Below are 24,836 nucleotides of genomic sequence, written 5' to 3' on the forward strand. Positions count from 1 at the left end.
TTGCAGAGTTGACCAGATGGGATTCAGACAGTGCCAGCCACAGGAAGGATGAATGCCCCATCTCCTGCTTGCCATGCAGGGCTTTCTCCCTGCGCCCACCTCTTGCATTGCCATGCTCATTCCCTGTGTCACCATCCTGCTGCCACTCATCCCCAACAGAATCTTCTGAGTTGGAAGGGACCCATAAGGACCATCAAGTCCAACTCCTGGCTCCTCACAGCACAATCCAAAATCCAACCCTCTCTGTCTGAGAATGGTGTCCCAAAGCCTCTTGAATTCCAGCAGCTTGGGGCTGTGCCCACTGCCCTGGGCAGCCTGTTCCATGTCCTCAGCCCTCTGGTGCAGAATCTCCCAGTTTAGTATCATCAGCAAATTTTCTTGGACATTGCCACAAGAGCCAGTGGGGGCCCACAGGCTCTCTCTGCCTCCCAGCTCTTCAGCCTAGTGACCCCTGGGATCTGACGTCAACCTTCAGCCTCTGCCATATCTCCTGGCATCCCCAGTGAAAAGGACAGCCTGAGCAACAGCCCAGGACATGTGGCTGGGAAAGAAATGTGCAAGGGAAAAGCAGGAGCACTTATTAAATGGCTTGTTCAAAGATAAACCCTGGCCATCTGTCAGCCTGCCCTAGAAGAGGCACTGCTGCAGCAATTAGCAGAGGGAAAGGCAGTAGAGATGCCAAGGAAAAAAAGCAAACAGCAGCTTGCTAACATTTCAGATGGATCTGACGCCAATGTGGCGAAGGAAGGCGCCTGAGGAAAAGTGGAGGGAAGGGAGCATGCACTGCTTGGAGAGGGCTGGGGCTGCAGAAAGGAGTGGGAGCCTCCGGGGGCCATGGGATGATGGAGACCAGTGCGATCTAGCAGTCAGTGTCCTAGGAGCAGCTCCAGCCATGGGGCCCTCGGGCATCACATGATCCTGGGCTCCGCTCTGCAGAGGAGCCCCTGCAGCAGGAGTTGTGCTGGGGCCTAGGGCAATAGACTGGGGGCAAGTGGTGCAGATGGGCCAAGGTGACAGTGCAACTGTGCACCTCTGGCTGTATCAGGGGCTGTGACAGTGGCTGTTGGGGCTGTGACAGTGGCTGTGCCACTGAGCTCCTCGGGGAAGTTGGGCTGAGGCTCCACACAGAGCTGAAAAGCGGCTTTAAAATGCAAATCGGAGATTATAATTCCTAATCCCTTCATTGACAAGAAGTGCAGACGGGACAGAGATGTCAGCTCTCTTTCTCTCCATCCTATGGGACCAAAATGCATCGAGGTTTGTACTGCAGGGGACACAGCTGTGGGTATGGTGGTGCCATCAGGAGGGCAGGCAGGGGTGGAGGGTGATGTGTCCACCTCCCACCAAGAGCACTCATCCCTCTCCTTCTCTTGTCCCATCCCCACCGAGATGCAGTCTCCAGGGGCATGGCAGGGACTGAAACCAGTGCCAGAGTTGCTCTGAGTGGGAGCCAAGGGTGGGGATGCTTGTGCCGCTGTGACAATGTGAATGTCACAGTCTGCCTGCACCTCTGAGCACGAGCACCACTTGAATGTGCCATTAGAGATGCAGAGAGAAGAGGAAAGTTGTTAAAATGCGTGTACCACTCCCTGAAGGGAGAAGATGAGACAGGAGATCGAGAGGATGCCAAATAGAGAAGAGGAAGGGGAAAAGAGGGCAGGAAGGAGTGGCAGGGACTGACCCAGGGGCTGCTGCACAGGCCAAACAGGCAGAGAGGTGCTGGCAGCTAGCCCCCACGGGAGCCCTCATCTTTCAGCCATCAATCAAAGTCTCCCATCTTCCCTTTCCCAAAGGCCTGAAAAGTGTGTCAGGAGCGGAACGGACCTTGCATCGTTTTTATGGCAGCGTCCAATGCATCATTTAATAGAAAAGTGGAGAGACTACGAGCAGTGGCCGCCTGGCCAAAACCTGGCAGTGCCACACAGTGTCTGTGTGGCATTGCACACCTTACACACATGTTTACACATTCATGACCAGCTGCTGGAGCACCTGCATCTCCAGGGTTGTGGTGCTTGAGCAGATCAAAGCCATCCTAAGGCCTTCTACATCACCCACAGCTCCTGCTGTTGCTGCACAGGGCATGGGGGTAAAGGCATTCATTTTTTTACAGCCCTCAGGAAAAAGAGGATTTTGAAGGGATTTGAGCACAGCTCCCTAAATAGCTCCTTAGAATTAAGAGGTTTTGGGTGGATTATGCCAAGTGCCAGCAGGTGTTGAGTGCCGTGGGGAAGCAGGAGGACAGGAGACTTGAGGCCACAAGCTCTTCAGCTGGTGTCCGAAACCTGCAGCCAAGAAGTCACCAAGTTCGTGTGGCTGCTTCACCGTGTCTGTACATGGGTAGCATTTCTGGGACATGGAGTGAGCTAATGGATCCAGTCCCATCCCTGCATTGCCATTGAGCAGGAAGACTGACTGCAATGGAGGTGAAAGAGCTGAAGTGCTAGAGAAGGGAATCAGCCACTAGGGCAGAGCTGGCAAAGGGTGAGATCCTCCCTGCACAGCCACAGACACCAGGCTTGGCAGATCCAAATATCTGGTGGTGGATGTGGGATAGTCCTGCAGAGTCTTTCAGAGCAGGCAGAACTCTGCAGAAACTGGTGGAGTGAGGTTTGAGAGCCTTCTCTTTGTAATACAAAGGAATAATATTGCTTGGCACAGCTCACTCTGGTCTAAGGAGGGAAATAAGACAGCTGGAACAGGTTATAATTGTGATGTTGGGATGGGTACAGGACCTTAGGGACTGGGCAGCTGGGGGTAGAGTGAGCTCACAACTGAGCCACAAACAGGCAGGGAAAAGTGACAAGGAGGAGGAGACGTGAGAGGAGCAGAGAAATTAGGCTGGAAACACAGATAGAAATAGAAGGAAGAGAAGGGAGAGCTGCAATTTGTGGTAGTACCAGCAAAAAAGGAGAATGAAGCTCATTGAAGTAGTTCATTTCTACTGGGTGGATGGGAGTTGGGAAGAAACGTGGTAAGAGAACAAAAGGAAGCAAGACAAAAGAAAGAGCCAAAGAGAAAATGATGGGGAGGAAGTTGAGTGGATGGCTATTTCTCACTGAATATTGTTACTCTGAGAACACAGGTGTAGGGTAATACTGCTGCTGCCCCAGGAGTGTAGCCCTGCATGTTCAAGGGAGCTCTTGGCCAAGAGTTTCCAAAAGGACTGCTGACTCCAGCTTCCTCTACCTGAGGCTGGGGTTGCCCCAATACGCTTAGAAAATCAAGATCTTTCACAGTTTTAGGGCCTCATTCAAGCACTGACTTTTTTGCCCATTACCCACTTCTGAAGATCTTGGCCTACATTTAAGGGGAGGAAGGTGATGTGACTGGGAATCACAGGCGAAAGCAGGTCATTCATGCAAAGACCAAAGAGCAACAGCAGTGATTTATGATTCTATGAACTGCCCTCAGCAGAGATATCCTCTCAAAGGATATGAGAAGAGTGGGCTCCTTTATTGCCCAGTTTATAAACATAGGTGAAAGTGGAATACAAATTTTCAGATACACTATAGTGCATAAAATTACAGGATAAGGAAGAATGATACTTCTGTAACTAGCTGAGATTAATTGTGATGAACTGTGATTGCAGCTCTTAGTGTTTGGCTTTCAGCTTTACAAGATCCAGCCTGTACATTCAGATCTTCAGGTCAAGGTGTGGCTGCTGCACAGAGCTGCAAAGGGCAAGGCTCTCCAGAAGTGAAGGGCTGTCTTCTGCACCTGGCTGTAGCTCTTGGGGCCAACCTACTGAGTGGGTGGTAATGGTTGGAGATGTGCAGGGCTGAAACATGGTACCTAAGAGTGCTGCATCCTCTTCTGATGCCTTTCTCCAGTTTGAGCTATGTCCTATTGCTACCAACATGCAGGGCTCCTCACTGGAATTGCTTGATCTGCCACATCCCTTCCAGAGTTGCATTTGCTAGCACTTTTATGCTACATCATTTGATCACCATCTGAGATTTGAACCTGGTGGCAGGTGGCTCTCTGGGGTGAAGCATGGCTGCATACTACGGGGTGTGCTGTGTAGGATCACATGGAAATGCAAGATGAAGAGAGAAACAGTGAACCGTCAGTATAAGCTCTCTAGAAACACCACCTCTGGTCAAGAGGCTACAGGCTGCTCCTCTCTGAGAGCCTGAGCCAGAGTGTTGCACGATGGAGACAGTCAATGATGTGACACGGGGTCAGCCGGGGGAACAGAGGTGCTGGAGTTCCTCTGCTGGGTCCTCTCATGCAAAGCCACTGCAGAGCCGGGGACAGAGGGCTGTGCCAGAGGGACTGGAGGGATGGCATGGCGTGGGCAGCTATGGGGCAGGGCGAGGAGCTCCAGCTGTCCTCCTAGACGGCAGCATCTGATCCCCTGCCATTCAGGGACGTCTTCGGCTGGAGGCCATTCTTCTGCACCTGCACATCTGGCTGGGGCTGCGTCATCTGCTGGAAACGCTGCTCGGGAACAAAGGGAGAGAGGGTGTCAGCTGAAGACTGGGATCCCCAGCTCCCAGCCTTCAGGTGGCCCCATTGCCAGCACGAGGGGATGGTGACGTGGCAGGGGATGCCCTTGCAGCACCACTCTGCCTCTGCTGCCAGGCCATGTGAGCCCCCTGCTTCGGTGCTGTGCAGAGCACTTCTACTTGAAGTGCAGGGATCATCTTTATAACATAGGGAAACAGCTGCCAGGCAGTGCCAGCTGCTAACGGGAGCAAGGGAGAGCTGTAATGTCACTGACTTCAGAGCAAAACCATTTTCCAAGTTTCCCCATTTTTGCAGCTAGGGTTTCCTGTGAAATGTCATTAACCAATTGCAGCATGCTGAGAGGTCATGGTCTGTGACTTTAATGTGAATCAGACCAGTCCACCTGCACAAACCTTTGCACCAGCAGTGATTCCCACCGCCATAAACTGATCAAATGAAAACTGTAAAGAGCAATAAAATGAAGCCAGAACCCAGGAAGATGCAGAGGGGCAAGTCATTACTGGAAGCGTGCAGACTGAGCATCGGGAGTGATGAATGCTTATGAGTCACTTTGTCTGCCGGAGTGGGACTGATGCTGCAAAAGAGAAGGCAGAGGAGAATAGAGCCCGACCTGAATAGGCATCAGTAAGCCAGGAAGAAGCTCTTTGCAGCAAAGGGAAACAAGCTCCAGTTCTCCAGCACAGCTGAAGTGACTGTTGCTGGGTGAATTCCCTGAAACGATCACTGAGCTGCTTCTGCCATTCATGGTCTTTTCTTTTCCCCTCACATTCATGCTCAGTGGGATCAAAATGACTTGTAATCTTCCCTGTCTGTCAAAACCACTTTATTCAGCATTGGCATCTAATTTCCCTCCAGCTTCAGCTCTATTACAAACTAATCCAGGATCTGTGCATATAAGAGGCCAAAAATTCTCTCCATCTCTGTGGAACACGCACACACACACACACAAAAACCTGCCTCCCTCCTGCTGCCATCTGCTGCTCCTCACTGGATCTATGAGCACCAGGAGCAGAAGCCCTCATCCAGAAGTGCAGCTACTCCAGGAGAGCCACAGGCTGGCTTGGCTCCCCCACATGCCAAGATGTGTTGTCACATCCCTAATGGGAACAGGACTGAAAACATATCTGTTTGTTTGCCAGAATTCCCTTTTCCCCCTTTTCCAGCTCCTATTATGAGGGGTTAAGAAGCCCTCTAGAAATCTGAGTAAGGCTTTCCTAGTAGAACCGCAGCTGGCCCTCAACCCAGCATCACCCTATTGGCTTGGCATTACATAGGTCTGAGTGCTGCAGAACCTCAAAGCTGCTCCCTATAAAAACAGCAAGAATCAGAAACTCAGCTCAAATGAAAGACCAGAAACTGAAAGCCCATCTGAGACATCAGACCGAGGCAGATCCTGTAGCAGATCCCATCTAAATAGAGAGCTGGGAGGAAGGAAAGTCAAATCCACCTGCAACCTGACCTCAGAAGCAGAGGGCCTGAAGCTGATCTCAGCCCAGCAGCTCTAGCCAAAGCATTTGGACTTAAACATTACTCAAAATATGATATCCACGAACTAAACTGGCAGGGTTTAGATGGCGCCAGCTGGCTGTTGAAGGCAGGCTGGGAAAGTCATAAATCAGCAGCACCCCTGCAGTGACTGCTCGCACCTGTAGCTCACAGCAGACAGCATCGAGACGGGGACTTCGTGCACAGCGCTCTCAAGATTGAACGTCAACACTGTAAATAAGATCTCAACAGCAATTACCGTGTATGACATACAGAGATTCGTGATTCACTGCTGCATATAACCTTGCTCAAATCAAGAATAAAAAAAATATATTTTAAGCAAGATCAAAGAGTTGTAGGTATTTTGGGTTCTGCACAGATTTCTGCCTTGCTTCTTATCCCCCTCATACACTGACTGCTGTTTGCAAAGCTGTCTCCATCACTAGCAGGTCTTAGCCCTGAGTTATCTCAAGCTTCATGCTTGGAGGATACTGATCTCTCTGCTGAAAAGTGCCAGGTAACTGCTCACAGCCAGGGACTGCTGGGAACTGGGATTTCTCTGTGTTAAAAAATCTTAAGGATTTCTTCACAGAAGAGGAGTGATGAAGCCATACATACCTGCCGGAGAGTCCCTGTTGAGGTGAAGAAGCTGTACAGCATGTATCCTGGGATCAGTATCATGGAGGACAGCGCCATGAGCCAGCCAATACCTTGTCCCCATGCGGGATAGATGTATTTTCCCAGCGTCAGAGGGGTCATTTCCACCACACTGAATAAGAACACACCCTGGGAAAAGAACACCAGCCATCGCAAGTGAGGGTGTGCAAGATCAGAGAACATCCATTGATTTCTTCCTTCATCACCCTCTTAGTGCCAGTCTTACAGCAATCCAACAGCTCTTTAAATTATTATAGAAGCTTTCAGCCCATCTCTTAATTTTCTATCATTTCCCCCCTGACTACCCTATGCTGAAAGCTAGAACTAGAATAACCCCGATTTCTTTCTTCACCAGACTGCTCAGATAAGCAGTGCCCTTGCAAGCAGTTCCTAACCAAGTTGAGAGCATCTTCACAGCTGGCCTCAGGAGCCTTTAACTTCCTATCATTGGCCTTCTCACACCATTCTTTGTACTACCACTGCTGGAAATGTGAGAATCAGCAAAAGCAAAATTGCTCCACCATCAGCTGTACTGTATTTGCTGGTGTCTTTTGCTCTGACAAGCCTATTAGGCATCAGTGCAGGAGCTGCAGTGGCTGAGAACCTTCTCTTCTGCCAATAACAGCTTTTAAATACAGTAAATTATTTGCTTGTCTCTTGACGTCTCAGATAGAAGAACTGAGAGCATCTTTTAGATTAAGTAATTAACTCTGAAGATTTTCTTATGCACTATTTCCAGCAGGTACTTTGCCCATCCCAGTACCTTGCAGTTATGGACAGACCGTTAGTGGAATGAAAATGTAATGTATCCCCTACAGCCCTTCCAAACTAAGAGGCCCTTCTGGATCCACTCCTGCAGATAGGACCCTTCTGTTCTTACCAGGCAGACAAGAGGAGTGAAAAATGCCCAACAGATTTTCCACCAGATGCAAGGTTTGTAGCCAATCATTTCTTCGATGTTCCTGTAAAATCTGTTCACACCTAGAAGAAAAGGGTGTTGAGAAAAGCATCCCATCTCTGTGCTCCATAGGCTTCACCTCTTCTCATGACAGAGCAAAGGCCAGCCATGGCAAAAAGGTGACAATGCTGTGATGTCAGAGCCATTATCTGAAGGGCCCAAGGATGGGGACACAAACACAGGGTCATCTTGCACATTCCAGGTGTCTCTGGAAGACCTGAAGGCAGGGCCATAAGCATCTAGGTCTTTGTGGTGGCCTGGGGAAGAGAGATGACAGCCTCCTGCTTCCGATTTTCTGGAATTATCAGCCTCAGCTATTTTCAATTGCAAATCTTTTATTGCCTTCATTGTTGGATGCTTTTGAAAAATTGCACTTTGCCCGTGGAGACAAGAAAGAAACAAGGTCTTTTTTTACTTACCATAACACCAAGAAATTGAGATGGTCTCAAAGAAGACAAGAAAGAGAAGACACATGCCACTGGCTGAGTAGTAATCAAACAGCTTGAAAACATAAATGCCACCCTGAGGAGACAAAGCCAGGGTCAAGGAGTTTAGTTTATGGATTATGTTTGACAATATCAGCCAGCTGCTTCAATTGCTACTAACTACATCTGCTGGCTTTAATGTTAATTTCTCCAGACAGGAGAGCAGGCGCAGAAATGTTTCCACTGGAATCAGGTTTCCAGCAGAAAAACTGGTGTGCTCTTGAAGGCAATTAGCCAGCTTGTTCAGGTATGGCCAACAGCGAGTAGAAAAAACAGGGATTCGTGAGGCTTTCTTACTTATTCCTGTTTTAGTTGGAGTCACCTAATTTAGTGCACTCTGCCCCTCCCAGAAGTTTTGTTGCTTTGCTCCTTGCAAATCTACAGACCACTCAGTCCTATATTCACACACATAAACCTTGGCTTCAGACCCAGAGGTTCAGAGCTCCACGAGACTGGTCTTTATGTTATCTTAACCCTCTGCACCAAGTGTCCCTTCAGCATGGGCTTTGCTGGTCTGAGCTCTTATTGCAAATAGCAAGAGAACACACCAGGCTGACTACAGGATGGCCACAGCAATTATGGAGGCATCACTTGAGATGTGACAGCAATGATAAGCCCATGTGTCTAGAATTGGGATGGCTCCTACAGATGCTGTCACTTCTCCTAAAGCTTTTGGTGCTCCTGTGAAATGCGTGGGTGACTGGGCAGGTGCCAGGAATGGACGTACAAGCATGGCTGTCTGTACCTGGGTGATATTGGAGAATCCAACGAGATAAGAGATGAAACAGACTATTGCTATGAAGATCTTCTTCCTGGCTCTTAGGATATGAGGATATTCATCCATCAGGGCAGTAACGAACCCCTCCACAGTGCAGAACTGCAGCAAAAGACACACACCAAGGAAACATTTGTAAGTATCTTAGCCTGACATCACCCCCACCTACATTTAACCCCAGTGTTGACAGCCTCATTACTTTAAGTATCATCTGTAGGCAGTAGAAAAGAAGGCTCTGCACAGAGCTGCCCTGAATCACGTCCTGAAAGTACCTCTCTCTCTTCACTGATTGTATAGGGAATTAAAAACACTGAGCTTAGATGCCTAAAATTAGCTGAGATGCATCTCCACCTTTGCCTCCCCTCAAACTCTCAAGGGCCACCCCATTGCTGCCCTGCTCCACAACTCTGCCAGCCTCTTCATCACAGCAACAGCTCTGCTGCTGGCACATGTGCTCGTCCTTTCCCTGGTGTGCTCTTCTCAGCATATTGCAGCAGTGCTTGTGCTGTTCAGTGATCTAAAGCACTCATTATGTTGTTGTATCACCCACTGTCCAATCCCACATGCAAGTACGTAACAACAACATCTCTGACTACCTGTTCCTTGAGTTTATTCCTTTTTTTCAAGCACTGCATTAAAATGCATGTAGTACACTAAAAGGCCATCCTCACAGCATGTGGTCTTTCTAGAGCTGTGCTGTACTAGACACAGTGAGTTAATGCTGTCTGTACCATGATCTGCCCTATAGCAAGTTGTATATGTGTGAAGCACATCCTTCTCTCCTATTTCCTCTTAAATTACGAGTTTCACTTTCAGGTCTCGCTCCTAGGAACCACAGGTAACAAACAGCTCTCAGAGAGCACATCTTGCCCATAGCAAAACCACTGGGAAGTTGATGAGGGCAGCAAGCTCCTGGTTTCCCCGGTCACTCTCACTGAACATACAAACCAGTGCAATGGCAGTGACAGATGGATATCAGAGACTTCTCCGTCCCCCAGGAGAGTGCTGTAGAAAGTGGGGGTACTTTTAGGTTCAGATTTGAGACAAGAAAGAAAACAATCAATAGAGATGGAGGTAGAAATACACAGACTAAAAAGAGCAGCAGAGCACTGGAAAAATCTATGGAAGCAAAGCCAGACATCTGAGTAACTCCTACTGCTGGGCAGGGATGGTAGAGGAACTGACATCCCATTGGCTTCTGGGACATAGAGAGAGGCAAAGAGCAATATTCTTGCCTGGGGTTTTATCTCCACATGCTGCAGTATGGAAAGCTGCATCCCAGACAGCCCAAGCTCAATTGCTTTGGAATTTGTAATGAGCTCAGCCTTTTATGTTGGACACAAGTCCAACATAAAGCATTCCTTTAAATGTCCATTAAAGCATCCCTTGCCATTAGAGCATGGGTTAATCTGTCTGTATACTCATTGTCAGTGAGCTCTTCACTCCATCCCACCAGCTCACTGTCTACAAGAGTCAGGACAGAGCTGGCACCATGGTGTGAAGCATCAGCATGACAAAACCAACCCTGTCGAAAGCTATTCCTTCCACATGGATGCATGGCCAGAACCTGGCACTGGGCAAGGCAGTGAGGGACGAGGGCTGGGAGGGACTGAGGGAGAGAGTGGGCATGAGGGGATTCCAGCATGTAATGGGTAAAATGGGGAACCAAGCAGTGCCATGCTGGTTTTCTAGCCCTAAAACAGAGCTTCTTACCGTTCACTGGAAATGACCTTCTGTCAGGCTCAGACTGCAGAGAACTACAGGAGCTGGAGAAACTCTACTTACAGCCTTGGGACTGCAGGTCAATGTGTGGCCCAGGGTCTTACTTTCCCAGTCCACATACCTAACGTTAGACACACCCCAGGATAAGCAGCAGCTGGGGGAAAGCGTGCTGCTTTCAGGAGTGAGGAGAGTCTGCTGAATTTGGGGCCATGATAATATTTTTCACCTAAAGGTTTTATTTCCAGTTACTTCTCTCTTTTTCCCATTTTGGTGCATGATCAGCATCACGAGCTGCTGGGTTGAATGACCTGGACTTGGCAGTCTCTCCCCCATCCTCACAGTCCTGAGGATGTGCTATTCCTCTTCAGCAACACTAACCAGAAGGAGAATCGTGGCCTGAGTAGGACTGGGACTGGAACCAGGACCTGTGAGAAGGTTAACCACAGCTGCCAGATGTGCAGCATGGGTTTCACTGTTCTCAGTCGCAAATCCTCATGAATAACCTGCAAGAGGCGGTCTTGCAAAGGACAGATGCAGGCTTGCAGTCACAAGGCTTGTCAGCTCCCCTGGGGAGAAAAACGCCTGACCTGGAAACTGGTAGGTTAAAAGAAAGCATTAGCATGTTATGCAAGAGGGTCTAGACGCAAGAGAGCTAAAGCCAGAGTGGATCAGAGGCAGAGCAAACATTAAGGACCATGAGCAGCAAGTGGAGGCATAGGAGGGAGGTGCATATATCAATGTAGGTCACTGCTTGTGTTCAAGGCACCGCAGAGGAGATGAGCGTGATGGCAGAGAGGCAGATGGAGCTGCACTGCTGAGCTCTTTGCTGAGCCTCATGGACACAAGTGGACCTCTCTGCAGCACTGCTGAGGGGATGGGTCTCATCGCTGCATCACAAACACAGACCTCAGCCTGACCTTCCCTTGCTGGCTGGGCTCCCATACCCCTTTGGCCCCATGCCTGGAGGGTGGCGAGGGTCCCCTGCTGTGCCCTAATGAAAGCAGCTGCTCCTCATCTGCAAGTACCACAAACACTATTTAAAACAAGCACATATCAAAACCGTCGTTTTTGAAATGGATACTTCAAAATGCATGTGTAATTGCAGCCCTTGTGTGCGTGTTGTTTTATACGCCTAAGCTGCCGTTCTGTAAACCGTGTGATTGACTCGGAGTGCCACCATGCATGCATAAAGCTCCTTCCCATCTATTTATCTGCCCTTCTTTAAAAACTTGTTTTCCGTTTGGTGCCTCCTTTCTCCGCTCCTCCTCCAGGCAGTGATAGCCCCCCACAGACCACCCACCCTCTGAGACCGACTGGAGGAGGGACCTGGAGAATTTCAAGTAGTATTTGAGAAGCAAATGCAGCAAATAAATTCCACACAGTGCTTTGAGGGCTTATTGTCATGTCTCAAACTATTTACTGGAGCTGAGTGAATAATCCATGGAGAGCGGTTTTTATTTTTTTTCTTCTGTAAATGGAGTTTCTTTCGAAATGTTTAGTCATTATTTGAAATTATTTGCCAAATAATGTCTGTGGTAATGCAGCTGAGAGCTCCAGGATGTGTTTTTGTGGGAGCGTGCTGTAACTGAAAAGCAGGTATGGTCGATTGTATTTTTCTTGGAAACAAAATGTGACAGGTCAGGGATATGCCTGAGTCTGATCAGGAATTAGATTTGGTTTTATGAAGGCTATGTGTAACCCAGGAGAGAGTCCATTTTGTCCTAAGGCTTTGCACAGAAAGGAAGGACCATGCTGCCACAGGGAAGGATGTGACAGACCAAGCACACACTTTTGAAGGAGCCTTGGGTTGTACCCTCTCCTCCAGAGGGACTGCCTCACCGGGTAGCTACATTTATGCTAAATTATCAGATTAAAAAAGTATCATTACTTGTTACAAAAATACAGAGCCCATACTATTTTGTTTTGCAATAGTTTCCCAAGGCATGGCTTCTTTCCACCTGCTCGCTACGAAGCCAGCCCGGGAGCTCAAACAGCAGAGCACTCCACCTCCGCTCAGGACTATGCTAGTTATTAAAAACAGTGCCAAAAACACTGCACCAAGCCACTATTCCCACTGCTTCAGATGCTGCATCGCTGCTTTTCTCAGTGCAACCTGCCAATGCCAAGGCAAAGAGATATGGTCTAGTGGGAGACTGGTATGTGCTGGGGACTTTCTACTCCAGCCTGCAACAGTAAGCCAAAGTAATAGCATTCTCTTACTGTGCCTCACAGGAAATCCAGGTTGGTGAAAGTGCTCCATGACACCTTAGAAAATCCAAAGCATCTCAAATTAGCTTCTCACAAAATACCAAGGACTGCAGTGACCACAAACTCTTATTAGGTAGGTACAAAATGTAACAGTTAATACTGATTTTCCTTACTTCACATTCCTATTTCAAGGAAAACAGTTAATATCTTATTGGAAAAAAAAACAGTAATTGCTTGAAATGTATATATTTTTTTCCTTTCTCTCATTTTCTCTGCCCCAAAGCATTTTGGCAGGGCTAGTTTCCCACTAGTTCCATTTAGAGCTTGTGAGCTACTGGGCAGCTCAATTGCCAGGGCCATCCAGCAAGACCAGGACACAGCTGCGTCCATGCAGCAGCACCAACCCTTCTCTGGGGCCCAAAACTGTCCTGAATGGAGAACAGCTTTCCAAAGATCCTTCTGCAGGGAAGTGGTGATCTTCTCATAAGGCTGACTGGTCAGATACCACCCCACTTGCAGCATATGAGAAGAGTGTGGGGGTGATGACCACAAAAGAGATTTTTTTTCATGTGAAAGAGTCTGTGAAAAGACATGAACTCAAGGTGCAGAAGAGAAAACCACCATGAGGTCCAAAAATATCTTTGTATTTTACCGCACTTTGTCTCTGTGCTGCCTCACCTGACTATCGAGGCCCAGCATCATCAGCATAGAGAAGAAGAGGATCGACCAGAGTGGGGACAGGGGTAGCTGGGTGACAACCTGCGGATAGGCGAGGAAAGCCAGTCCAGGGCCTGCAGAAGTGAAATGAGAGAAGAGTCCACATTTATAAAGTGTTTGGTGGAAAGTTATAGTGATGAGCAACAGTGAAGAGAAACAGTGATGACAGGCAGAAACTGCGGGAAGTTACTACAAGAGATGTTACCCATGACACACCAACCATGTTGGGTGCACAGGGGTGGGATGGGAGGCAGCAATGACTGGGGAGATGCTTTGCCTTTTCTCCTCCTTCCAGTGAAAGTCACCAAATCACTGCTACCAAATGGAGCTGGAGCACTTTGCTAGAAAAAAAAATGAAATTTGGTGCTGGTGTCTTTTTTTTTCCCCCATCACATAATGCTGTTGCTTGAGATAAAAGCTTTTTCTGGAAAGACAGCAATTTCAAAATACGTCTTTGGGCAAAAAGACACAGTCTCATCTACATTTTTAAAAAATTATTCAGAGATCACAATTTCAAAATCTTGCATGGAAAAAGCTTTGATCACATCTACTGAGAACACAGGCAGTATGTGAGGAGGCAACTGTTCTCCAAGAAAGGTTTCAGAAAGCAAACAGACAAAACATTTCACTGAAGCCAAAGCTCACAAAACCTCACCAGTGAAAGCAGGTGGACATTAATAGGAGGCAGGAATGCTCCCTGCAGCAGGAATTGGTGTGCAGTGAATGGCTGGTGATTCAGACTAGTCTTGGGCAGAAAACATACAAAGATGACTGTGTGCTTGATCATGGAGAAGAAAGGCCTGGGAGCATCCCACACTCATGGACAAATTTCTCTAAAAAGGCTGCTGTTGCATTTGTACCTGGGTTTGCTATCTTGGGTGACTTATGGAAACTTCCCATGATGGATCTTCAAGTGTCTGAAGTGGTATTGGCTACAGCAATACACAAACTATCATTATACCAATGCCAGAGAATCTGGCCCTTTACACATGCACAACATATAAAGGTTTCTCAGGAAAATACTAAGATCTGACTCCTGCATTTTAACTCAAGGACAACTCCTGAATAACAATGCAGAAAGATACAAACGTTAAGAGGTGATGTTGGGGGATCAGGGAAGGAAAAGACATTCTGAGTATTATTGGCACTGCTGCCATATTTGCTCACCTGAGGAGGCCAGTTCTGAAATTGACTTCTTCGTGATGTGCGACATGAAGCCAACAATAGAGAAAATAACAAATCCAGCAAATATGCTCGTGGTGGAGTTTATACAGCAAACAATAATGGAGTCTCTGGAAGAGAGAAAGAAAGAAAAGAAGCTATTTTCAGGTCCCTGCCAAATAGGTGAGGAACAAAGGATGGGCAAAGAGAAAACTAAGCCTTCCCTACTAGGGAGGAGGCAGCATGCCCCTTAGCTGCTTAGTGACGGAGGGGGACAGCAGAGGCCAGGCACCCAGACTTGCTGTGATGCCTCTATCCCTGCAGGCACTCTGAGCAGTAGCAAAGGGGGGCTCTGCTGGCCATGTGACGATGGTCACAATGGGTGATTCTCTGCTGCTCCCACCACCAAAACCCAACAGAGCCAAGAAAACCCAACAGACCTGTAGACGTTGTTGTGAAAAGTGTTGTAGCTCCCCAGTGCAATCAGGGACCCCAACCCCAGACCATAGGAGAAGAAGATCTGTGTGGCTGCATCCATCCAGACCTGCAGAAAAGGAGCAAGCTTTGTGTCTGTCCTCCACCATGCAGTCAATTTGGTGGACTCTGCTCGCCGTTACCCAGTTTCTGGTCCATCTCTCCCTCCCTGCAGGGACTGATGACCTGCTACACAGGGTCAGTGAGGGCTGTGGGCTTGGGGGGGGGCTCAGCCATCCAGCACTGAGCCGGTCAGAAAATGAAGCATTCCCAACCCAGAGGGGAGGTTCCTTCGCTGGAGTAATTTTTCATCCCTCATGGACAATATCACCTGATTACAACAGAGATGCTGCATGGCTTTCCACCCACTAACAACCTGAATTTTGTCTTTCCTTTTCAGTTTTAGTTCTCTCTTAACATATTGAAGGAAACACTGATGTAGAGATGGCTGGGCATTAGAACTACCAGCAGGACTGCTACAGCCAGGTAACCAACCTCAGAGTCAGAGAGCTTCCTGAAGTCAGGTGTGAGGTAGAAGAGGATGCCCTCCTTGGCCCCAGGCAGCGTGACTCCCCGGAAGAAGAGGATGAACAGCATGAAGTAGGGGTAGGTGGCTGAGAAATACACCACCTACAAGAGACACCATGGGAAAGATACTGTCAGTAGTTCCTGTCCATGGTGGCACTGCAGTCACTGTGTACCCCCCACCACCTTTGAGGGGTATAAGGTCCCCAAGCACTGCTGTTCATGGCTGAGCCTGTAATTATGGAGAGAGCAGCCTGCACAGCCCCCAAAGAGAAGAAATTGATTAATATCCTCCTTGTATTTTCCGCCTCACACTCCTATGCAAGTAACATTTCTGGCTGTTTCTCTGTGCCAACAACAAGCAAGGATGCACTAATCGCAAAAGTGCAGGCAAAATTCTAGATGGATTGCCCAAAGACAAGAGGATTGCAGAAGGATAAATTTAGTCCACAGAAGTAATCCCTTTAAATCATCGCATCCTTATTTTGCAGAGCAAAAACCAGCATTCCACTAGTCCAGTGCATCAAGAAACATTAGCTCTCTTGACTCCAGCTCTTCAGAGAATTGCAAGCATGTGCCATCACTCAACAGGTAATGGCAGTCATTGGGCCCTTGCTGTGACTGTGTAGCAAAACCCCATCTGAGAACCCCTAGGGGTGTCAGCGGTTGAGGTGACCTCCCTCTGAAGTGCTTCTTTCTGATCTTCACTGTAGATTATTCCTTTCATAATGCTGTCCTCTAACATCATGCTGTGCTCTAAATAACACACCTCAGTATCTCAGCATTGCCATTTCAATAAACTAAGCAATTACCTCTCAACTGTCCTGGTCTGAAATGCTACACAGTGAATAATCATATACTTCTGATCCATAGGTATCTCACCAATACCTAAACGGCAGCAGAAAGATTTTCTAAAGAGATGGTGAGTGCTTTTCAGCCCACAGCATTTCAAGAGACGTTAATATTGTAGGGTGGAACCCAGAATAGACCTCATCATCTTGGAGAACTGTCCTGATGCGGGTTAACATAAGTCATCTCTGAAAATCTCTTCCCCAAATCTTCAGAGACACTAAGAACATGGACCTGCGACTTTGTGGGGAAGAATTATTCTCTACACTTAGATTGAAAGTTACCATGTACGTAGCAATTTTTACAGCCGTGCAAGGTAAATGTCAAGAATTTAATAGCATCTACTGCAATTCAGCCTTGAAGCACCGTAACATTAGTTACAGACGCTCAGACTAAATTGAGTCTGGAGGACATTTTGACAGCACCGAACCACCCATTCCTCCCACCATACCTTGCCCGTCCACTCCACACCCTTCCAGATGGAGAAGTAGACCAACAGCCAGGCCAGGGCCAGTGTGCCAGCAAGGGGCCAGCGGATGGATCCTGGCTCCCCCAAGCCGCCGGACATCTGGTGCATGTTTCTCCTAGGGTGGGAGAGGCTGTGTTAAGGGAAAGTCTGACCCCTGGGGGTATGATGATTGGAGATCTCAGTGGTGGCTGGAGAGCGAAGGGCCAGATGCAGACGTGCATGAGAGCCCACAAGACCTAGAGGGACCTGTGGCACATGGTGAGGGGCTAAGAGAAGGAGGATAGATGCAGTGAGGCCATTACTCTCCATTCATCTGACATGCAATTGCACAGTGCTCCCCAACTTATGCCTGCCCCAGTTAGCAGCCAGTTCTCCAAGGTCTGGAGTTGACAGGGAGGGCAGCAGCCCTGGCAGACAGGTAGGATGGTTGCAGTGGGGAGAAACCTGGTGTAGGCAGGCTGTGACGTACTCCCAGAACTCGGTGACGGCACTGGTGAGGTTGGTGGTGTCATCCAGGGAATAGTTGGAGAAGCAGCGGTCGGTGTTCCAGGCATTCCCACAGCTCTGCCACGGCAGGTCCTGGAGGCACAGCTGTTGTTAGCATCACATCTCCAGCGAGGAGTGAAACCTGTCTTTTTTTAAACTACAGACACAGGTTATTTTTGCAAAGGGGATGGGCAGCTCATCTGGATGGGCAGAAGCCTTGCAGCAAAAGGCATTAAACAGTTTTCCAAAATAATAATTAAGTGTGAAGCAGACTTTTCCAGGAAATTATATCAAGAACATGATTAGGGCAATGTCATAGCTCTAATAAAATGTAGTAATTCCCCGGATAGTAAGCTATTTCCAATTAACTGTTGGTAATTAATAGCTGCTAATTAAAATAGCTACCAAGGGATATTGTGTTTAGAATCAATATGGCTTTTGGCTAGTTTCACAAAACAAGTGGTTGGAGTTTTCTGCACAAAGAACAAACACTGATTTATTCCTTATCTCCCATTCATACCAAGCCCCAACATGTGAAAAGCAATGTAGCATTGCAAATTGGAGGCTAAAAGTCTGTCTATATGAACAAACTATTGTAACATAAGCTTGGGAGTAAATATGAAGCACTGTAGCTATTTCATGTCATCTCCTCCCTGATTTTAAGCAGTACAGAGGAGTTCCTGGATATTTTTATGCAGTGGCTAACAGCATGGTAATAGTGCGTTGCTTCAGTTTGAACACGGTCAGCTCTGGAGCTGCAAGCAATGAAGCTGCAGCATCACGGGCTGTATGAGCACACAGGCAGCTCGCCCATGCCCTGTCATGCCATGCCTAAGCAGCTCAGACACATCCCTGCACGCAGCAGTCTTGTTTTCTGAGCACAGAGAAGGCGTGGCTAAGACATGTGGATGGATGCAGAAGGGCTATTCTGGATGACTTCCCTTTGTAGATAAGGCCTTGGGCTCCAGTTTGACAAAGTCTTTGAGAATGTTTGCATCCTTTCCTGACCATACATGAATACAGCCTCTTTTTAAGATATTATCTGTGTTTTAAGTGCTTTGTAGCATCAGAGCCTGCAAGGAGCACACTGGTTCTGCACAACAGCTGTGGAGGGACAGACAGAACACCCCAGTGCCCCTTCTCCCCCTCCCCCCCCCAAGCTATTTGCATCCATCCTGTGATTTTGCTGTGAAGGAAATGCAGTGGCTCAAGCAGAGCTGCAGAGCAGCCCTTCAACCAAGTACTCTGCACGTCAGAGATGCAGCACAGCTCTTCTAGGAGGGGAGGGCATGGGGACGTTTTGTTGCTGCTCTATTTCCTCTGGATCTCAGAGGACAGAAGCTGCAGCAGGCAAGCTGGATTCCCTGTTCAGGTTCAAAATACCCCCACACGGATTTAGGAGGGGCAGGGAACAGATGTCAGCCAAGCTTTGTGACTGGCACCTTTCAGGAGCTTTCTGGAGAAAGCAAAGGCTGTGAGCCAACACCTGAAGCTGCCTGTGGAGACACCAGCACTGTGACCAGCCAGGTCTGTGACATCTGAACAAACCAAAGCCACATCCTCAGATGCATCTTCATGGTGTGAGAAACTGTTCCCCAGGAAGCAGGGAATAAGGATTGTACAGCTAATGCCATGTCATAGAAGTCTGTGACTCACTGAAGTGAAAGAGTTGAAGAGATAGTAGAGAGACCAGGCAATGATGACAATATAGTAGATGTTCAGCCAGAAGGAGAGAACCACAGCTGCCAGCCCCACTCCTGCAAAAGAAGACAGAGAGGTTGATGACAGCATCAATCCAGGTCTCTGTGCCCAAGTGAGCTTCTAGAGATCACAGAAAGCTCTGTGGCAGAGCCAGAAAAAAACAAGGTGATTTACCCATGTGGCACGTAGCACAGATACACTGTGCCCTCAAGAGAGCTTCCCATCCACCCATTTCATAGAATCATAGAATCATAGACTCATAGACTCATAGAATCATAGAATCATAGAATTGTAGAATCATAAAATGGCCTGGGTTGAAAAGGACCACAATGATCATCTAGTTTCAAGCTTCCTGCTATGTGCAGGGTTGCCAACCACTAGACCAGGCTGCCCAGAGTCGTTTCCACCAGGTGAAAATTTCAATATGCTAGATTGCCCCTTATAAACATGATTTGATTACATCCCCAGATTTTAAGGGTCAAGGACAGGGAAAAAATGTCCCTGAGTTGCTCCCCACCCCAGTCTCCAGGGCTTTGCTTCCCAAACCATTGGAGGATCTTTGTAGGCACATCACCACCTTTACTAACTTACAGCACAGTACCTTTAAACATGGGTGCTAATTTCCAGACTCCCAGTCCTCCCACAGAGGTGTACTGGCCAAGAGCAGTTTCCAGCAGGAAGAGAGGGATCCCAGCAAACACTAGCGTCAGGAAATAGGGAATGAGGAAGGCCCCTGAAAGAAGGAGCAGTGTTACCAGATGCCTCCCTGTTTCTCCATCAGCACCCATGTGACGACAAGCAGACATGCTTTGAGGTGACAACTTGCAACTGGGCTTGATGTGTTCATAAAGTCTCCTACTGAGATCACCGCTGCCTTCCTCTTCTGTGCTCATGCCGCTGTGGATATGTATCTCTCATATAAATGTAAACACATACACCATAGCTAGTGATACTAGCCTCACCTATTTGATAGATAGTTGGGTGCTGCTTAACTCAGTATGAAAACGAAACCAAACACTCAGGTGCTGACATTGGTAGCTTGCTCTCATTAAAGTTCTGTCTTACTTGCAGCAGTGCTTTCACCTTGAGGAAATCGACACAGGAATATCTGGCATTGGCACTGCTTTTTCTGTTCACAGCTGTTTCAGTCCTTTAGGGAATCTGTGACTAAAACCCTATTTGCTCTTATAACAGTCCTGTGCACCTCCTCACTCTTCCTCTAGTTATCTTGAAGTTACCATTATTTCTATGGACCCTATTATTAGTATGGACCCTATGGAAGTCTTCTTGTCACTAGAAGTACTCTATCCAGCAGATGGATTACTTGTACCCCAGTATGAGAAGAAGCAACAAAATAGATGAACCTCGCCATGCGATTTGAAGGCTGTACGAGTTCAGGTCACTCTGACTTCCGGGACTCAGCACAAAGCTCATTTTCCAGCTGTCTTGTGCATGTGCTGGAGCCTGAACTCTCAGTCCCTGAAGAGAACTAAGTCTTGCAGAAGATCCTGACAGGGGAAAGAGGAATTCTATTTGTGCAGCAACAGCTGGCCAGGTGCAGGGTAGCACTGATGTCTGCACCATCCGGAGGGCCCAGCTGTCAACCCAAGTCTTCTTCTCCAGGTATTAGAGGGAAAGCAAGCACAGAGGCAGCCAGCAGAGCTGCCTTGCAGAGCCCAGCCGAGCTTCCTGAGCTGCTCTCTGTGGGCAGGAAAGCATCAAGGCTGTGGCAGCTGCTGGCTTTGGGGCACCCAGCTGAGGATGCGTGTCAAGCAGGGAGTGATCCCAGCTGGGAGAGGCAGGTACCAGCAGCCAGCATGGGACTCACTGGAAGCTGTTGTGCTGAGGAGCTGGCAGTGGATGGTGGGGAGAAAATATGCTGTGGGCCTGTAGCTCAGTGTCGTTAAGTCTGAATTTCAAGCTGGCATGCAACCCCAGGCTCTCGCCTCTGACGGCAGCCTGGCAAGGGAGAGCCAACAGCTTTGAGGATGGCAGCTGGAGAGTCTCTGCTCATGCAGCATTCTGCCCAGGGGCTAGGTTCAGCCCCAAGGCCTATGAGAAAGCCAGAGGCCATGGATGCTGCTTTGGTGTACAGATATGGCAGGCTGAGCTTGGTGAGGATACAGTGTTTGGCTGGCTTCTGTGCTAGCAGCTAATGAAATTTGGCCACTCCCCTGATGGATTAGCATTTTTCATCTACAGCAGGCAGAAAAGATTTGTGAAAGGTTTTATTAGACTATCAAGAAAAACAAAAAGACAACAAACCCAAAAATGGTAAACCCAGGTAATTTATCCTGGCTTAACCAAAAGTCCTCTGGAATAGGAGCAAATCTACCAGCCAGGTTGCAGCCATGAGCTATTGGCAGGGGTGGTACTGCTCTGGAGGGCCAGGTCCCTCAGCAAGCTCTAAGAACACACCCAGAACTGCACTGCCAGCTGTGACATCCGTTCAGAAATTTGTATCTAAAATCTGTGTGCCTGGCCTCACGCCCCTCTGCAGTTTTCAGCTGTTATGCCATACAGGGAGGTATAGCAGTCTTAAACCAGCAAACACTGCCCACGGATGAGGAGCTGAGCATTACAAGCTGCTATGAGTCTTTTCTTGGCATCTCAAAGCGCAAATGAGAAGTGTGTGATGCTTATTTAAAGAAACATTTCTCTCAAGTTATTCAAGCTCGGGATCTGATAGACAATTTTTAGCACCTTCTGAGCCACATTTAGAGTCAGATTGGAGTCCAGCAAATTCCTGTCGACATCAGAGGGACAGCACAGGGCTGAGCGTTAGTCATTGCTGGGCACACGCATCAAACAGCACACAGGGCCAGTGGGGAGCCAGGCATCTCTTGGGGTGATGCCTGCTCTGTGCAGCGGATGGAGCTCATGGAAGGCTGCTGTACCCAGGGTGAATATCCCCTAACTACATGCCCAATTACAGCGCAGAGCAAGTGAGCCATGAGCTGATACAATGTGATGGCAGTAAGCAAGGCCATGGTATTTCCATTCAGTCCAATTGGCCTGTGCGTAATGGAAGCAGCCCACAGCCCACGCCCCATGCAGTTCACATGCAGGATGCTAAAATTAGCATCCCACTCTCTGCCTGCTCCGCTGGGGCCGTGCCAGGAGCTGCCATCAGATGCAGCACGACCCTTCCTCGCTGCTCCCCACTGGCAGCCAGTGACGCTTGTGTGCGTCACTTCTGTCCCTTACAGGCATCAGACTTTCACTGTTCCTTATTGCTGGCTGTGGGAACAGCCAGAGCAGGCCAGTGTAAGCAGAACAAGAGGTGCAGGCTGCCACCAGCTGCACAGCCCAGCATATGAGGTAGGGATGAGAACAGAGGTACCAGTTCCCCTATTACACCTGCACAGCACTTTTGCTGGCAGCCAGCTGGTCCCTCGGTGTGCCTGCAGCTGCCAGGTCAGAAATTACCCCCTGTGCCATTGCTAATGCTAATTACAGCATTTCACACCTCCGCAGCTCAGTCCCTCTTAGGATCTCAGCTGGTTTTATAAATAGGATTGATTTTATCTCAAATAAATCTCTAATTATAGGTATTACCATCTCCACCTTTAAATGTGAGGAGATGGGCAGCATGGATGCAGTGTGTCTGAGACTGCAGAGCCAACACAGAGCAGAGGATGGGCTAAATCTGAGCAAACATGGGTACTGGTGCCAGGTATGGGCGCTGGAAACCTGCATCAGAGCTCTGAAAATGGCGGGAAAAGGGAGGGACAGCATGGGTGAGCTGAAGAGATGAGAAACAGTCATGATAACCAAAGAAGAAGTAGGTTTTGAAAACGAAACTTGAGGGAAGAGAAAAAGGTGTGGAAAAACTAAGTGAGAACAGGAGACCCTCAGAGCTGCATGAATGAATATGACCCTCATGTTGCAAAACTGTTTTTTTTCCAACATGGGGGAAATATTCATTCATGCTTAATGGTCTTTTCCGACCTTAATGATTCTACGATTCCATGACAGGAACTCTGGGAAGGGGAGAGCTAAGAGGAAAGTAATCACCAGCACAAGAAGGCTGACATGATAATAAAATTATACGTACAGCCTGAAAGGTGAGATGAAGGAATTTGGACTGAGTGGGAAACTGAGGAATAGCTCAAGGAGGTAAGCAGCACATTAAGGAAGGAGGGAAGGTTAATTTACTAATAGGCAAAAACACAGAGAGACAGATGTGGAGGAGAAGTGCTGTCTGCTCTGCTGATGTCAGAGCAGCACATATTCCCATCTACAAAAGCATCTCTGTGATGATGTTGAAGAAACATCACCATTTTACAAAGAAAAGCACAAGGGTGTGTTTTATGATTTCATCCAGTTCATGCAGGAAGTCTGAAACTGGGGAGGGAGCTGACCTTCTAGCTCTCTTGATTTCTGGCCTAGCACTGTTTCCATCTGCCCACTAGCCGCTCACACAGACCCACATAACACAGAGCCTGTCCAGGGAACAAGGCTGCTCAAAAGTGAGCAAAGATGTTGTACGTTTCTCTTACTGCAATGCTATAGCATGATGGAAAACACAGCAATAATGGCGAGGGAGCAAAGTCATAGACTGCAACAAATGAGGACAAGCCCACAGTAGCCATGGGCAGAGAAGTTAAGGAAGAAAATTTGCTTGTCCTTGGAAGGCCTCAAGCTGGCAGGGATCTCCAGCAAGTTACCCTCATCTCCACTGCCAACTCTTAAACGAGGTCTGTGAAGGGGTTGATCCTGGCTCCACTCTCCTTCAGTCACTGTGGTACACTGCATGCACCTGAGCTCCCCTCGGTTGGCCCTGTCTTCCCACCAGGTGCTCAATCACTGTTTCAAGCCATGACTTAGCATTTCTGCTACACTCACCTCCTCCATTCTTGCCACAGAGATACGGGAAGCGCCAGACATTGCCCAGCCCAATGGCATAGCCCACACAAGACAGCAGGAAGTCAAACCTCCCCTTCCAAGAGCCCCTGTCTGGGATCTTCTTCTTCTTGGTGCTTGGGGCCTCAGGGGCAATGGGCTCCGGCTCTTCCAAAGCTGCTTGCTTCACCTCAGAGGGAGAGCTCAGCTCCACGGAGGTGTTGTCCATCTTCCCCATGGTGACTCAGGTGTATGGCTGCTCTTGCTCAGGGGCTGGAAGAGCAGAAATGGCAACCTTGGCCCTGGTCAAACTCAGATGAAACTGGAAGTGGTGTGCAAACCTCCTGACAAGAAAGCAGAGAAAGAAAATATCTTGTGTCTGTGTGTCAGGTTCAGGGTAGGGCCTTACTTAGCTGAAGTGTACTTGCTGGGTAGACTCATGCACACTAAAGCAGCCTCTCTGCTTTCCCCAGAGGTAAAACATAGGATAATTCTGCCCTTCAGAAGAGCTACGGTCACACAGACTGCTAACAACAAGCATAGAACTGTTTGTTACCAGCATATAGCAAACGCTTCACCCCTTCACCCCTCATCTCACCCTCATCCCAACACTTGCTCTGTGAAAAGCTCTGGGACCAGTGTTCACGTGTGAGCACAGTAACAGTGAGCTACCCACGGAGCAGTTCAGCAGAGACATTTATCTGGCATCCACATGAAGAGACAGTGGAGAAGTGCACATCAGAGGAGATACATCCACCAGATCCAGGCTTGAAACTGAGGGCACTGGCCACAGAGCCATCTGAGATGGCAGCCATGCATGATGTCCATATAGCTTTTGCAACAGTGCTT

General features: G+C 48.3%; 2 protein-coding genes across 3 annotated transcripts in view; one reads left to right on the plus strand and one right to left on the minus strand.

Annotated features, from left to right (window-relative positions):
• LOC100542571 (zinc finger protein OZF-like) overlaps positions 1-24,836 on the plus strand; it is a 1,148,434-nt gene that overhangs the window by 956,121 nt on the left and 167,477 nt on the right. The gene's annotated exons all lie outside the window — the stretch shown is intronic.
• LOC100543038 (sodium- and chloride-dependent GABA transporter 1-like) lies at positions 1,794-24,494 on the minus strand. Its single transcript, XM_031552142.1, has 14 exons — positions 23,991-24,494; positions 19,744-19,875; positions 19,098-19,198; positions 17,425-17,534; positions 16,938-17,070; positions 15,608-15,742; positions 15,079-15,182; positions 14,645-14,769; positions 13,439-13,551; positions 8,801-8,932; positions 7,990-8,092; positions 7,493-7,593; positions 6,574-6,741; positions 1,794-4,440 (listed from the first exon to the last, which is right to left on the minus strand). The coding sequence occupies exons 1-14, from the start codon at positions 24,223-24,225 to the stop codon at positions 4,336-4,338; spliced, it is 1,797 nt and encodes a 598-aa protein (XP_031408002.1). The 5' UTR covers positions 24,226-24,494; the 3' UTR covers positions 1,794-4,335.

Source organism: Meleagris gallopavo, chromosome 1, assembly GCF_000146605.3.
Source record: "Meleagris gallopavo isolate NT-WF06-2002-E0010 breed Aviagen turkey brand Nicholas breeding stock chromosome 1, Turkey_5.1, whole genome shotgun sequence".
In the NCBI taxonomy this organism is placed as follows: domain Eukaryota; kingdom Metazoa; phylum Chordata; class Aves; order Galliformes; family Phasianidae; genus Meleagris; species Meleagris gallopavo.